The sequence below is a fragment of the Crotalus tigris genome, unplaced genomic scaffold, assembly GCF_016545835.1.
Source record: "Crotalus tigris isolate CLP2741 ecotype Arizona unplaced genomic scaffold, ASM1654583v1 scf7180000017625.6296891, whole genome shotgun sequence".
In the NCBI taxonomy this organism is placed as follows: domain Eukaryota; kingdom Metazoa; phylum Chordata; class Lepidosauria; order Squamata; family Viperidae; genus Crotalus; species Crotalus tigris.
Window position 1 is genome coordinate 507363 of NW_024096520.1, and position 15493 is coordinate 522855.

Sequence of the window (15493 nt, forward strand, 5' to 3'; positions counted from 1 at the left end):
TAATACTGTATTACCTAATGCAGGATTATCCAACTGAATGCTTTCTTAATTTATTTGAAATAGTGATAATCATATTCTTATTTTTTAGCTTCTAATGAACAACTTTCAAGCCAAAATGACTTCTCTGAACAATCAGTGCAGGTAAAATTGAAAGTTGTCATTTGTGAAGAAAGATGTCAACTTTTAAATATATTATTATATAGTTTATTTGATTCAAGATTTATTTCTACTTCTCTGTTGTGTGCCAGGGCTAAAATTACCCTTCTGTGTCAGGAAAAAGTAATACTCCTTTGAAGGACAATAGGGGGAAAAACTTGCTTTATCTGGATCCTTGTTACAGGTAGTCCTTAACTTACAGCAGTTTGTTTAGTTGACCATTCAGAGTTACAGCGGCACTGAAAAAAGTGACTTATGACCATTTTTCACACTTATGACCATTGCAGCATCCCCAGGATCACATGATCAAAATTCAGACACTTGGCAGCTGACTCATACTTAGGACAGTTGCAGTGTCCCGGGGTCACGTGATCCCCTTTTGCAACCTTCTGACAAACAGTCAACAGGGAAGCCAGATTCACTTAACAGTGTGTTACTAACTTAACAACTGAAGCGATTCACTTATAAACTATGGCAACAAAGATTGTAAAATGGAGCAAAACTCACTTAACAACTGTCTCGCTTAGCAACAGAAATTTTGGGCTCGATTGTGGTCATAAGTTGAGGACTAGTTGTATAATAACTAGTACCTCCAGCTTCTCCCTAGAGCCAACTTCAGATATAGGGATTTGTATCTACCCATCTGCATAGCTGGGCGGTCACTACCAAAGTCTCCTTATATTATCTGTGCTATCAGAGACAGTATGCCTGACTCCCAATTGTTGGGAGAACATGAGTAGAAAGATTACATTCCATCATGTTTTATTTGTGGGCTTCAGTATAATGGCTATCAGAACACTATACTGAACCAAATGTGTCCTTGTTTAACAAATGTCTCACTTAGCAACTGAAATTTTGGATTCAATTGTAGTTGTAAGTTGAGGACTATCTGTATTTTCTCAGATTAGAATTAGGGTTTGTCCTCCTGTGAAAAATGTCTAGTCGTCTAAACTAGTCTGATTCCAAAAGAGGCCTGAATAAATGGAATTCAAATTTTTCCCCCCAAAACACCTTTTCCTGTTTAATTCTATTTATAATATAGCACACCAGGGAGAAACTAAATTAAGCCTCCAGCATTCCATTGGGAAGATGGACAATTACGGTAGTCATTTTTTAATTCTTTCTTCATTTAATTTAGTTATCAGTGATGGAATGTTTTCCATGATTAGGCAGAGCAAAAGTCATTCTTTCCAAAAAACTTGCCTTCAGTTATCCACCATCTTATACATAATTGAGGATAACATTGACAGAGGAAGAAAGGATGGCTTGCATAACAGTGTTCAACAGGCAGCCAAGTTTATCCTTGTCTAGCTTCTCACTGTGATAAAATATAAATCTATGCTGAAACCCAAGATCTTCAGTTATCATTACTATTATGGTTCATTGCATAGTCAACCAGATGTTCAAACTGGAATTGGCATTTTTATCCAGCTATCAAGTCCTTTCCAAGGACCTGGGATGGTCAGATGTTGATTTATTATTATTATTATTAGACAAATTTATATAGCCACCCAACTCACACATAGGTGATTCCAGGTGGCTTACAACATTTAATTTTTTTAAAAAAATCCATAGAATAATGTCTAAGTGAACGTTTAATGATGAAGCAAATTTCATAATGTATTTCAAATTATACTTTTAAAGATCTCCTTTAATGGCATTGTGTCAACTTTTATTGTCAGAGTGCTTCTTCTCCCATGACCTTGCATGGATCAAACACTTCCTTAGTTTCTGATAACACATTATCTGGATCAGAAACTGAACTTCATTCACCACAAGTAAGACAACTTTACTAATTCCTCTCTTGTTTTTGCCTCTCTTGATCCTAATTTATGTATTTCCCACCTTTAATGAGAGATTACTTTTGCAGATCTCTATCAATCTGTAATAGCTTTTGAGAAAGAAGTATGTGGCCTTATGCCAGTAATGGCTAGGTGATGTGGAGGGGCCAGGTTAATGTTTGGTAGTATCAATACACCTTTGCCAGGAAAACAAGAAACAGTCAAGTATGGAAGCACCCTGTACCTCTTTTGCAGAGCCCCATTCATATTCTATCTCTACTGTAAAATATACTCTGAGAGTTAGAAGCATGATGTCCCCAATACAATATTAATGATCTTTTCTTTAAATATTGACCTCATTTGTTAGAAAGGATAATTTTTGGCTGCACTGGTTTCTTGGTATGAGTTCTGCAAATTTCCTGTTTCCTGAATATGATCTGATTAGAGTTTCCAGAGTTCCCAGCCCATATAATTAAAGAGAATGGGGGGGTTTCTAAGAGAAGTAAATGAAAATCCTTTTTGTGGTTCTTTTTGCCCTTACAGAAGCCCTCAGAATATCTATCATCTGTAATTTAAAAAACAAATAAAAAACAGTTCACTAAACCAAACAGAACTCTGCCTTTTTTTCCCATTCTTTGCTTTTTTTCAGTTATAAAATGTTCTTACTAGAAGTAGTACTAAATAGGATTCTGTTGTATTATTCAATGAATGGTTGATTAAGAAGCTTAGCTATTTATTAATTTGATCTTATTTCTGAGGGGTTCTTGGTGTTCTTGGAGTTTGGTACACTGATGATGTGACCTAGTTTGGTTAATGAAATATCTGCAAGAAAATAACCAAGCTGAGAGACCATCAAGGACCCCTCATTTCAACCCTGAGCTATATTCTCCTTTATTGATCTTATTTCTGTATGTGTAGTCAGAATGTTCATTGCCTGTTTTAAGAATACTAGTTTGTAGAAGACTAAGCTATGAATTTTAGATGTCTTGATTTTTAGACAAGTTTCTCAAAAACTGTACATAAAGTAAATTCTGTCTGCATACTTAAGCTATCTGATTTTTCTGTGTTACTGTAGTTTTTTATGCTACAATAGTGTGGATATTTAACAGTTTGGTCTATGGTTGAAACAATGTGGAATTCTTTTATATATTTGCTTTGACTTTACTTATTGTGAATGGTAGAGCAGGGGTCCCCAACCCCGGTCCGTGGACCAGTACCAGGCCACAGCATGCCAGCAACCGGTCTGCACAAACAAGCAAAGCCCCATCCGCGGGATGCAGGCAACACACGAAACCACGCCCCCTCTGGTCTGCGGAAAAACCTCTCTCCACGGAACCGGTCCCTGGTACCCAAAAGGTTGGGGATCTCTGTGGTAGAGTTCTAAAATTTAGATTGTAACAGAAGGAAAAAGCTAGTGATTATTATAGCAGAGCACAATGCAAGAACAGAATCTTTTTGGATTTCTTTCACCTTACCTCAGAGGAACCATATGGAGACTATACACAGTTCTATCGGTTATCTCTTGAAATGAGCCTTCTCTACCTCCACCAGTCTCTTAAGAAATATCATATTTAGCTAGGCCACTGAGTTCAACTTAATACCTTTGGAATGGCTTCTCCAGACTTCTGTTCCACATTCTCAAGGACTTCAGAATTTCAATTTCCCATGCAGGCAGTCCTCAACTTATGTCCACAACTGGGACCAAAATTTCCATTACTAGGCAAGGTGGTTGTTAAATGAGTTGCGCCCAATTTTACTATCTCTTTTACAACCATTAAGTGAATCACATCATCTTTAAATGAATTCAGCTTCCTCCATTGATTGTCAGAAGCTGGCTGGGAAGGTTGCAGATGATTACATGACGCCGGGGTGCTGCAACCATTATAACATGCTAGTTGCCAAGTGGCCAAACTTCGATCATATAGCTGTGAGGATGCTGTGATAGTCATAAGTGTCAGGAATATTAGTTGTAAATCCATTTTTTTCAGTTCTGTTGTAACTTCACTGAACAAATGGTTGTAAGTCGAGGACTACTTGTGACCTTTGTGTAACATAACTCAAGAAATTACTGAGCAGTTTATGTCATAAAAGGCCATAGTTATTCGGTTTAAAAATAATATATTAAGAATAGGAACTGAGTTAAAAAACTGCTCTTTTTTGCTCTTTTTACTTTTACATATCTTTGTTTCAGAGAACCTTTTCAAATATTTATAATAATGTAGGTTATTAAAGATAAATATAACTGTTGGCTTGCAGAAACTGCTGATGTTTGATAATTTTTAGTTTTAACAACCTAAGTTGTTTGTTGCTAGAATATCTGTTTCATTATTATGCTTCTCTTCAAGGTTCCTACTCCAGTTTCAAGTGAATCACAGACACCACTGACACCCTCAAGAACTAGCGTGTCGCCAGAACATCAAGGGAAAGTTTTTCAATCTCCTCCATCAAGTAGCAGTGCTGTTAATGTAAAAGCACCTCCTTTTCAGGCTATGCAGACTGTAAGTACAATATAATTAGATGTTAGACAACACAACAAAATATTGGTCAAAATTTTTGGTTTTGGCAGCTTCTGTACAAAGAACAGATGGCTTTCATATAAGATATAGGACAACAAAACCACATTTTGTTGAATAGACATTTCAGATAATCTTCGCTTAACAGCCATTCAAAGTTATGATGGCTCCCCTCAAAAGATACTTTTGACTTGGTTCCAGAGTTCTGATGACTGTATACACACACACACACACACACACACACACACACACACACTGCAGTCATGTGATTGCCTTTTGCATGCTTAGCAACTGGCTTGCATTTATAGCCATTTGCAGCATCTTACAGTCACATGACTGATTTTTGGCAATTTCTTTTGCAGTTTCAGTTATTACTTCCAATTTCTGGCAAAAACCGCTGATTGGGTATAATAGATTTGTTTAATGACCATATTCATTTAAATAACTACCAGAAAAAAGGTAAAATCAGTTACGGTTGTATGGTAACCTGCTTAATGTCTGCTGCAATATACAACCATAATTTTGGGCTAAATTATGATCATAAGTCGGGAACTACCCGTAATCAATTTCTCACAATGTTTCATTTCAGAAATTAGAACTTTAGTAAATTAGAAGTCCCAGCATATAACCCTAGATGAAATTAATCAGAAGTGTGCAAGTTAGACAGGAGATTTCCTGGAAGTTATAGAATCTCTTCTTCATTTCTGCAATGTAAATTATTAACATTTCAGTTTCCCCAATGAATGATATCTGGGGCACTAAAAGCTGCTGCTTGGGGTTTATATGAGGCTGATATAGTTCATAACATTATGTTTTTTGTAGGTGTTCAAAGTGAATGCACCTTTGCCACCTCGTAGGGAGCAGGATGCAAAAGAGAATTCTCTGCATTCTACGGGATACAATCAGAATTTTTCAACAGCAAGCACACAGACGCCGCCTCCGTGTAAATTACTATCTACTCAGAATGCAGAACAAATAACTTTTTCACAAGAGTCCCTTTCAAATGGTAAGAATTTCAGTAACTGAACTGATGATGCAAGAGATGGCCATGATTCTAAACTCATTTTGAACATTTTATAATACACATTACTTTAAAAATGACAGAAAAACTTAAGTGTTCATATTTGGTTTTTTAGTTCTACTAGAAAACCTTTTACTTGCGGAGTCATCCTTTGAGAAGAGAGTGCAGTCTGATGTGACCAGAATGAACATTAAATTTTAAGCTGGCCATATGTTTTTTACCCCAATGCTGGAAAGTCCCATAATCATCTAAGAAGAGAATATATCATAAAAAGAAAAGTAATTGTAAAGGCAAATGCATTTTAATAATAAGTCAAGAATAAACATAACAGCCACTGGAAATTGGAAGCATTTCTATTATAGAACTTTAATTGTTTTAATTTGATTTGACTTCTTGAAGGAGGTTTATTTCTCACTGAATCATCCAACCTGGCCAGACCTTCATGATTTTTTCAGTCCTTCCTTATGTCCTCCAAGGTGTCAAAAACTTGATGACCAAAAAAAAAAAGGGAAAAAGTGATGAAGTACAGGTAGTCCTCGACTTACAACAGTTCGCTTAGTAATTGTTCGAAGTTACAATGGCACTGAAAAAAGTGCCCCACAAGGCGCAGCCGAGCAAGACACCTGCCTACCCGCCCGGCTGCGCTCTTCTTCCTGTCTGAAGTTTTCATTGTTGTGAGCATTTCAGTTGAGGATTGGCAGTGGGGGTGGGGTGGGGGGCGTTTGGTTTTTATTCCCCCAATCTGCTGGGTGGTTGCAGCAGGTTTTGGTCACTTCACATGACCCTGGGACACTGTGACCGTCATAAATATGAATCAATTGCCAAGCATCTGAATGTAAATCACAAGACCCTGGAGATGCTGCAACATTCCAGGTGATCGGCGCTTCTGGGCTCAGCAGAAGCACCAGGATCAGCGCCGAGCTCCAGCTGGAGTCTGGCGCTGATCCTGGCGCTTCCGCTGAGCTCTGACAGCCCTGCAGCTCCAGCCATCTCTCGCTCAGGCTTGTGTGTTGCTGCCACTGGTTCAGCTCATTCCCCTCCCCTGCTACCACTTTTCTAGGATGGTTGCATACCACCTGCCAGGTGCCAATGTACTACAGGTGATACCCGTACCACTGGTTGAAAAGTCCTGCCATAGACAGTTCATATATTTTTAAGCTACTGGGTTTTTTTGTAGCAGGAAGTGTTAAGTACATTTAAACTCATCATTGTCTGTCTTAACATTGACAAGCCTCCAGTCTGGCTAGTTTATATTAATTCCAACTACTTAAATGAAGTTTTAAATTCAACAAATTTGTTTATTTTTAAACAGTTATTAACAATAACAAGGTAATATATTCCTGTGTGTTACAAGCAATAGTGCAATTAATAAAGGTTGAGGAAAAAGATCAGGAATCACATCCTTTTCCTTTGTAGTAGCTTACAGGAATATGTAAGATGTGCGCTTCTCATCTTAAGCAGGTACTTGCCAGACTGAGGGAGCTGTTCCTGTCAGCAATGGTACCCTCACTTTTTATGCAGCACAGACAGCCACTTTCCCTAGACCATCTCAGCCTTTTATTGCAAACCGTGGATCTATCAGAGGTTCTCTCAGGGGTGTAAGATCAGTGGCCAATTCTTATCGTTCCCCTGGTGGATATAAAGGTAAGATCCAGTTTTATGAAAATATTGATGCATGGTTTGACCTATTTCTATTGCCGTTCAGAAGTGAATCCTGAAAGAATGATAATTAATTGTAGTTCAGATTCTGTGGAATTACACTGTAGTATCTGGAATACAACTCTTATTGGACCAAGATCCATGCCATTCTGAATAGCATGTCAAGGGCACACTGCAGAAGGGGCAGGATGATACATAGACTTAAATTACATTACATATAAATACTGCTTCACCACAATTATTTGGCAGTTAAGAGCAACTGTCTTCTCATGCGTCTGCACTGATGCTTAGATTTAAAATAGTTCAGTAAATGTGCGAGTAACAAATCATTCTCCCATGCACTAATGTTCTCCCCGTATATTGAGACTTTTATCTTCCACAGCAAGCATACATATATGAGAATCCCTAAGTAGAGGAGGTAGTGATGGTTTGGAATTCCTTGCTGACAAGCAATAGATATGGGGGAATATTGCAGGCTGCACTATAATTGGCTGCAGATTATGCATCTCTGTAGATCTGAATTCACTGGGTATAATCCAAGTGACAGAGATGCTTAGTGATGGACCTAGTCTTACCTCCCAGAACTATGGGTGTCTCCAAACCTTACTTAAAAGTCTGTACTATTCTAGTAAGCTTTTGGCCTGTACATATGGTCCTTGCTTAGTAACCACCTTTTTAGCAATTTTTCAACTTAACAATGGTTGAACTTACAAGAGTCTCTCCCCTGGTGTCAGGTACAAGCTGAAGGATAACACAGCAAAATCCAATCCTTTATTTGCTTGCACTTAATGGACAAAACTAAAACGATAACCTTCTAATCTACTAGAAATATCCTGAAAGATTCTAGGGTGCAACTGCCCTGAACCTTCCTCCTGCCCCAGTCCAACTCAGGATTGCACAGTCCCTTAATTTAGACCTCTGTTTGGGAAAGCTCTGTGTTGCCAAAACTCCCCCCCCCTTCCAGGTGCACATTCCATTACAACTGATCCTTTTAATGGTATTTATCTTTCTGTCTGTCTATCTAATCCATCAATCTTGCAACCATCTATCACCTGTCTATCATATCTCTCCCCCCCTCCCAATCTCTCTTTTTCTCTCTATTGTATATGGCCACCCATCTCAGAAGAAGGATACAGCAAAAAAAGGTATAAGATACTTGGATGCTGTTTTATACTGCAAAGAATATTTGAATTATGGCCACCCATTTTTAGTATTTAATGGAAATATGAAGTGTTTCACACCAAACAACACTTTATTCCAGCAGGTTTTGAAGCTTACAGAGGACCATCTTCAATCCCTAATGGAACCTATAGCCAATTACAACTTCCTGGCAGAGATTACTCTTCAGTGCAGTATTCTCAGAGGGTAATGACTTGACAAGCTTTGTTGAGACCAAGTATGCTTTAGAATGGTTTGGCATCCTCTGTTCTGTGCAAAAGTCAAAATCAAGCATTCACTTGACATAACGGATGTTTTATAAAACCTGATAGCTTGCTGTGGCTAATAATTTAATATGACTAATAGTGCTACCTCCTAGAGCAAATAAATTGAGTATAAATAATTAATGGATTATATATCATAGTTCACACCTGTTTTGTATATTTTGTATCCCATTGATGAATTTTAATTTTAATTTGGGGTTTATATCTCTGAACTTTATTCACTTTGCCTATTTGATATCAGTCTTTCTTATGAATAATATATTTGAAAATAACCATCAATTAAGCATGCTGGAAAATTAGAACAAGAATTGGCTGTAGTTTAACATTTACAGGCATATGATTTATCCTAATTAAACTAGTGCTAATCAAGGATATTGGACTGCAGATATTTGCCAGGTAGCAACAAACTTTTGATGCAGGACATAGCACAGTTCCCTCCCACTCTGCTATCTCACTAATTGTAACAAAAAAAATCAAGTGACTATAAGAACGATGTTGTTGCCCTTTACTAAATTGAGGCAAATGTTTCTGTTCTAGGATATGAATTACCAACCAAACTATAAGCGAGGAGGTATTAATAGCGGTCGAACTAATTCAAGAGGTAAGTTTACTTTTAACATGATTTAAAATGGAAGTCTCTTTTAAGTCATACTGCAGTACTCAGGTTTCATTACACTATGATTAACCATTCCAGCACACTATGGATTATGTGTATTGTTGCCTAAACAGTCAAGTACAGACTCCATGTTCTTAGGCACTTTGCCTGATATATGCCTGGAAAGGAATCTGAGGCTGCTTTTGAAGGAATCAGTACCCATTCAGTGCTGTTAACAATATACAGTACTTGCATACTTAAATGCTAATTTTGAACAGTTAATAACTGCTAGGAATTAAAAACTTTTGCAAAGGTTCTTTTCATTATAGAGCAGGGAAGAAAATGTCCATCCCCACCTTTTCCTCAACAGGGATGACTGAGGTTCTTAACTTTCTGCTCTCCTCTTCCTTTGAACCACTTACTGTCTAGAACATCTACATTTTGGTCTATGCCTGGAACAAATAGAGCAATTTTACTCAGCGTTTGAATGCAAATATTTAAAGGTATCCACTTGGATTCAGACAACCTGAATAGGCTGTTCCATGCACAGAACATTTTGCCCATAGTATTGGAGACTATAAAAGAATATTTTTTTTTTCAGGCAATTGAAGAAAATATTTGATTCCAGTTTAGCCATATCAGCTTTATATAAAATATAAAATCCTTAAAGCTTCTGTGTTTTAGGTTACAGGCAAGAAAACAGACAGGAAGAAAACTGCTCAGCAGGTAGCGCTCGAGGTAGAACACGTGGTAAAAAATACTTCAGAAGAAGGGAATTGAGAAAAACTGAGAAAAATGAGAAAGAAGCAGAGTCTGAAAATAATCTTGTAGTTGCCAAAATGCACCAATTCAGTTAGTACTGATTAACAATATAGTTGACAGATTGGTAACTTGGTTTTCTACACTAAATAAAAACATATTTTTAAAGATGCGTCTTTTCTTGGAAGTAAGAGCAATGCATCCTTGCAAAATATATTTCCTATTATATAATATAATATTAAAGCAGCTATGAGTAAGCAGCCACTATGCATTCATGATAAAATATAAATACATATAAGTTTAAAATTCTATTAATGGGTTTTTAGGCATTCTGTTATGTAAGTCAATGGGGTGTAGTAATTTGGACTAAACAATTTTTTGTTTTTATGGTCAGAAGCTGTGAGAATTTAGATTTAATTTGAAGAGCATCATATAGCATGAAGTAGTTCTGGAAATCAAATTAGGTATTTTATAATTCATAATATCCTAGCTGTCTCCAACCTGGAATCCTCCAAGTATGTTTTGGATAGTAACTTTCAGAATTCCCCAAACACTTATAGGTCAACAGTTTGAGGAAAATAATATAGTTTTGATAACTATGCAAAAAAAAATGGTAAATTTATATTTCTCACCATGGTATTAAAGATACTGCAGATGTATTTAAGTCTCTGGTGTCTAAGATAGATTTAAATTATTTCAACCCTGAACTCATTGCAGAAGTATGTTCAATGCATATATCGCCTCTACTCAGGTTTTAGAGAGTGAAGGATGAAAAACCTGTTTCTAGCTTAAACTTGCTGGATTGGAGCATGGTTAATTGAGTTGTTTTTAATGAAATAATACTAATCTGAGAGCCTGGATCTGCAAAGGATTAAGTAAAGTAACAAATCTGAACAAATACTGGGGCAGAGAAGCATGGTCAAAATTGGAAGTCAGAGAAAATAAAACAACCTGGTAAAGTATGGGATATTTTCAAGTCATGGTTATACTTGTTAATTAACTGTTGAAGCCAAAGGTAAACACAGTATTATGTCTTTTAGCCTTAAAACCCCTACATAAATTATTTGTGAAACCATATGTCCTCTTTTCACAATTTGAAGAACAAATTTCTAAAAACTAGGGACAAACCAGTAACTGGCACTTGTCTAGATCAGCCTTCTCATACATGATGCCATCCATATTATGACTCTGGCTAATATGGGGAATTGTAGCTCCAACAGAATTGGAAATGCTCAGCTGGGGAAGGCCGATCTACTCTATAAATCTTGGCAAACTGAACTTCTAAAAATGGATTTCTTAATAGTTACATCAGAACTAACAATTGCTCATGATCTCTAACAGCAGGATGGAACGATTCTTCTCAGGTGAGCAGTCCAGAATGTGACAATGAGATGTTTAACAGTGGGGACACTGGGCAGGGCGATTCCCGCAGCATCACTCCTGTTGATATGCCTGTGACGAGCCAAGCAGCCACCATACTACCTGTACACGTCTATCCCCTTCCACAGCAGATGAGAGTTGCCTTTTCTGCTGCTAGAACTTCTAACTTGGCTCCTGGAACTTTAGATCAACCCATCGTGTTTGACCTCTTGTTAAACAATCTTGGCGAAACCTTTGATATACAACTTGGTAGGTTCAATTGTCCTGTTAATGGTACTTATGTATTCATATTCCATATGCTGAAGCTAGCTGTTAATGTACCATTATATGTGAACCTCATGAAAAATGAAGAGGTTCTAGTCTCTGCGTATGCCAATGATGGTGCTCCAGATCACGAGACTGCAAGCAACCATGCAGTCCTCCAGCTCTTTCAAGGAGACCAGATTTGGCTACGTCTTCATAGAGGAGCTATTTACGGAAGTAGTTGGAAATATTCTACCTTCTCAGGATATCTCCTGTATCAAGACTGAACATTAAGCTGCTGCAACGGTTTGGTGAAGGAAGGTGAAAACTGGTGGGCTACTTTCACACTGCATACTGAATACTTAAACACACCATTCTAAAGTGGGATATACGGTGGTCTGTTTTGCAAAGAGTTGAAGTTGGATCAGCACTGATGTGGCACTTTATCAGTTGTGATGTAGCCTTGATAGTGAAGCTCTGAATGTTATGTTTGCACTTACTCTTAAACTGTAATTTATCAGCTTACTATGCTACTCAAATTTGCCTCAAGTCTAGGTTATTCGCAACGCCTTGTGCCTAAATAAAAAAAATATGCCTTAGTATCAATGTTTGTGCTACTGTAATAACTCTTGAGTCATATTATCACCCCATTAATTTTCTGGAGGGCTGTGAAGACTTGGCTTGTTTATCCAGGCATGATGCTAGGATAGAAGTGAACAAATACAAGTGTGAATTTAGAGTTAGTGGGATGGTGCTGTAATTGAGCTATGTGGTGGTGATGAGGTTCAGTTGACCAGATTTCATTGTTTTTATTGAATGTTATTTTGAGCTGCCTTAGGGTTATCGCTATAAGATAGGTGGCCATATAAATTTATAAATAAATAAAATAAGATTGCACTGGAGAAAGAAAACATATCCACACACAGTTATGAAATATGCTCCTTGCATGTGAAAAGTTGCAGATTCAATTCCACAAATCTGGTAGAAGAAATAGATGACGGAGTTCCCTGGAGAATTACTACTACTAAAAATTAGATGGATCATTCCCCAATCTGTAACACAACATTATACATCATTTTTATTTTTTAAATGTTGAAAGCAAGTGGAATATTGAGACTAAGATTCATTTCCTGTTTATGTAATTATGTACAATTTGAGTTCTCAACACAGCAGCTGCAGGAACCTCTCTCAATTCCCAGGATTGGGAAACTAGCACCCAACATAGCAAAACATCAGCTGTAAGCATCACCGTTTCTAAAACTGCTTGTGCCTTGTATTTACCTGGCAATAGTTCAATGCTTAAGAGCTATACTTTCCTGCCTGGGGAAAAAAAAAGGTAAGGTGGCAGAAATTGGGCAAGTTACCATGTACAGTAATTGGGCACTGTGACTGGCCATAGCAACCATGGTGTAAGAACATCAGATGTTTCTCAAGTTCTAAATGTGTCCCTAAGCCCAAAAGTTGGAAATCCTGTTTTTATTATAGTCACTGTCCATACCAGTTTTAATGCGAATGCTGCAGCAGAAAAATAACCTACAAGTAATTATGTAAATGGAGAGATGATAAACCTCTATACAAGCAGGATTGTTACATCTTATTTTATTAACCACTAGTATTGTTGGTCACTTTGCTTCAGATTTTACACCTTTGTTATAAAACTCTTGTGTTGTTGGAAATGAGTGGCTGTCACTCAAGGTGTTTACTAGGAACTGTTGACCTTGGACATCTGAAGACTAAAGGCTTCAAGATCTGCATTATAGCATCACCGTGGAACCACTCTGGAGATAGTCACAATTGAGGACTTTATTTGAAACTACCTGAAGAGCAGATTGGAAGAATACCCGTAAGCAGAGATGGTAAATTCTCCTCTGCATTCTCCATTCAAGTTTCCTCTACAACTTTGGTTCTGTTTTATTTTACATTCCTGGTATTGGTGTCCAAGAACAACTACTAAACATTTAAAAAGTGCCCTCCCCTCCCCCCTCTCTTTTTTTTAAAGTTCCCAATTAATTTGACTCAGCATTTTATAAATTCTAAAAGGCCCTCCTATTTTTCCAAATGACAATTATGTTAGCTAAACTATTTGTGAAGCTTTCATCACAACCTCTAGCTTTTTCTCTCTCTTCATCAAAGGATTCAGTTGGCTTACTATGTCCTGAAGGCAGCTCCAGATCTTTTTGTGAATGTGCGGTATTGAAAAGCTTGCAAACATCTCAGTATGGTGAGGTAATAAAACATTTTAAACTTGCTTTTTGTATTACCCTTTTTTAAAAACAATGAACAGGTTAATAAATATTAAAGCTATGTTTGTGTGACTGAAAATAAAAAGGAACACATCTGAAACTTGTCTATTTACTATGCAGATTTTTAAATGGTGTTTTTTTTGGTACAGTAACTGTTTCTTGCAAACAGTTTTGTTATTAGTAATCCTATTGATAAAATCTTACTGTTGTGGATTGTTTCATTTGTAACAAACAAATCTACAAAAGGTATTCCTGAATTATCCACAAAAGTTATTCCTGAATTGTAGCTGTATGGAAATGTATCTGGCCCTTTTTGGATGTTCTGAATATTTGCTTTCCTTTGCAATTGAATATGATCAGAGCTTCACATGGATCCATCTGAAAGTGAATGAAGAAATATAAAAGTTAAGTACTTGTTTCATTTACTTCTCAAAGTCATCCAATCTGCAGCCTGTGGTTGAAAATGTGGTTGGCTTCCTTCAGTAAACTTGTTGCATCACATTTAACTACAATAACTTTTAATAAATACTTCCTATAATTGGAGATCAACCTCACATTGCTATGTAGGAATTTTGGTCAATTCCTTCATGGTGTATTGTTTTAATTCAGTAGCTTTTAGTGGAACTTCCATAGTTCAATGGCATTTAGGCCTGAATTTTGATTTAGCAACTGAAGAACACTGAGTTTGTTTTTCTTTATCCATTCTCTTGCAGATTTGCTTATATGTTTGGGATCGTTCTGTTGCTGCATGACCCACTTCACTTCAACTTTAGATGTCAGAAAGATGGCCTGATACTGTTCTGAGGAATTATTAAAAGTAGAATTCATGTTTTGTTTATTCAGTGATATCAAGTCATCCAGAGGTTGAAGCAGCAAAGTATTATGGCACTATCCATTTCTATGTTTGATCATCGGTATGAGGTTCTTATTGTGGAATGCAGTGTTTGGCTTCCACCAGTCCTAACTGAACTTGTGTAACTTGAAAAGTTCCACCTTTTGATTTATTTGTCCATAGAACATTTCTCAAGGAGTCTGGAGATTCATCCAGCTGTTTGACTAAATTTGAATATCTATGGTTTTCTTGCTACTCTGTTTTGTACAGTGCTTTTCTAATGGTACAGTCAAAATTTGCCCAGATCCTTGGATGACATTCTGGGTTTTTTTGTGACTTCCTAGCTCAGGGGTAGGCAACCCAAAACACTCAAAGAGCCACTTGGACCCGTTTCCCACCAAAAACAAAATATCGGGAGCTGCAAAACCCTTTTGATATCTAAAATGAAGATAACACTGCATATATCCTTTTTTACCTTTATTATAGGTGTGTGTGTGTGTGTGTGTGTGTGTGCGTGTGTATACACACACACATATACACATACACACACACAGACATTAAAAATAAAAGTAAAAATATGACTTGGGAATATCCATACTATTAAAACAATGATCACCAAGAGAATGCTTTAAGAGAATAAAATTACATACACACAGAGGTAAAAAAAGGATATATACAGTGTTATCTTCATTTTAGATGTCAAAAGGGTCTCTCTCTCTCTCCCTCCCTCTCCCTCCCTTTCTATCTGCCCTTGGTCTGCCAGTCCTCTTCCCCCCCTCTCCCTCCCTCCCTCCCTCCCTCCCTCCCTTTCTCTCTTTCTCCCCCCCTCCTATCTGCTGCTCACCTGGCAAGCTTCAAGCTGTTGTCCA

The 15493-nt window shown here is 37.2% G+C and overlaps 1 protein-coding gene across 10 annotated transcripts in view; it reads left to right on the plus strand.

The window, feature by feature from the left end:
* CAPRIN2 (caprin family member 2) overlaps nt 1-15057 on the plus strand; it is a 37554-nt gene extending 22497 nt beyond the window's left edge. For 3 of the 10 annotated variants that reach the window (XM_039333269.1, XM_039333277.1, XM_039333234.1), the window contains exons 13-20: nt 89-141; nt 1839-1934; nt 4283-4435; nt 5273-5456; nt 6930-7115; nt 8392-8495; nt 9110-9173; nt 11268-15057. In XM_039333269.1, the coding sequence (XP_039189203.1) occupies nt 89-141; nt 1839-1934; nt 4283-4435; nt 5273-5456; nt 6930-7115; nt 8392-8495; nt 9110-9173; nt 11268-11836 (1409 nt within the window). In that variant the 3' untranslated portion in view covers nt 11837-15057. Of the gene's footprint in view, nt 1-88; nt 142-1838; nt 1935-4282; nt 4436-5272; nt 5457-6929; nt 7116-8391; nt 8496-9109; nt 9174-9837; nt 10095-11267 lie in introns of those variants that run through there. The other 7 variants (XR_005555496.1, XM_039333247.1, XM_039333258.1 and 4 more) reach the window with 7 other exon arrangements.
* The last annotated feature ends 436 nt before the right edge of the window (nt 15058-15493 follow it).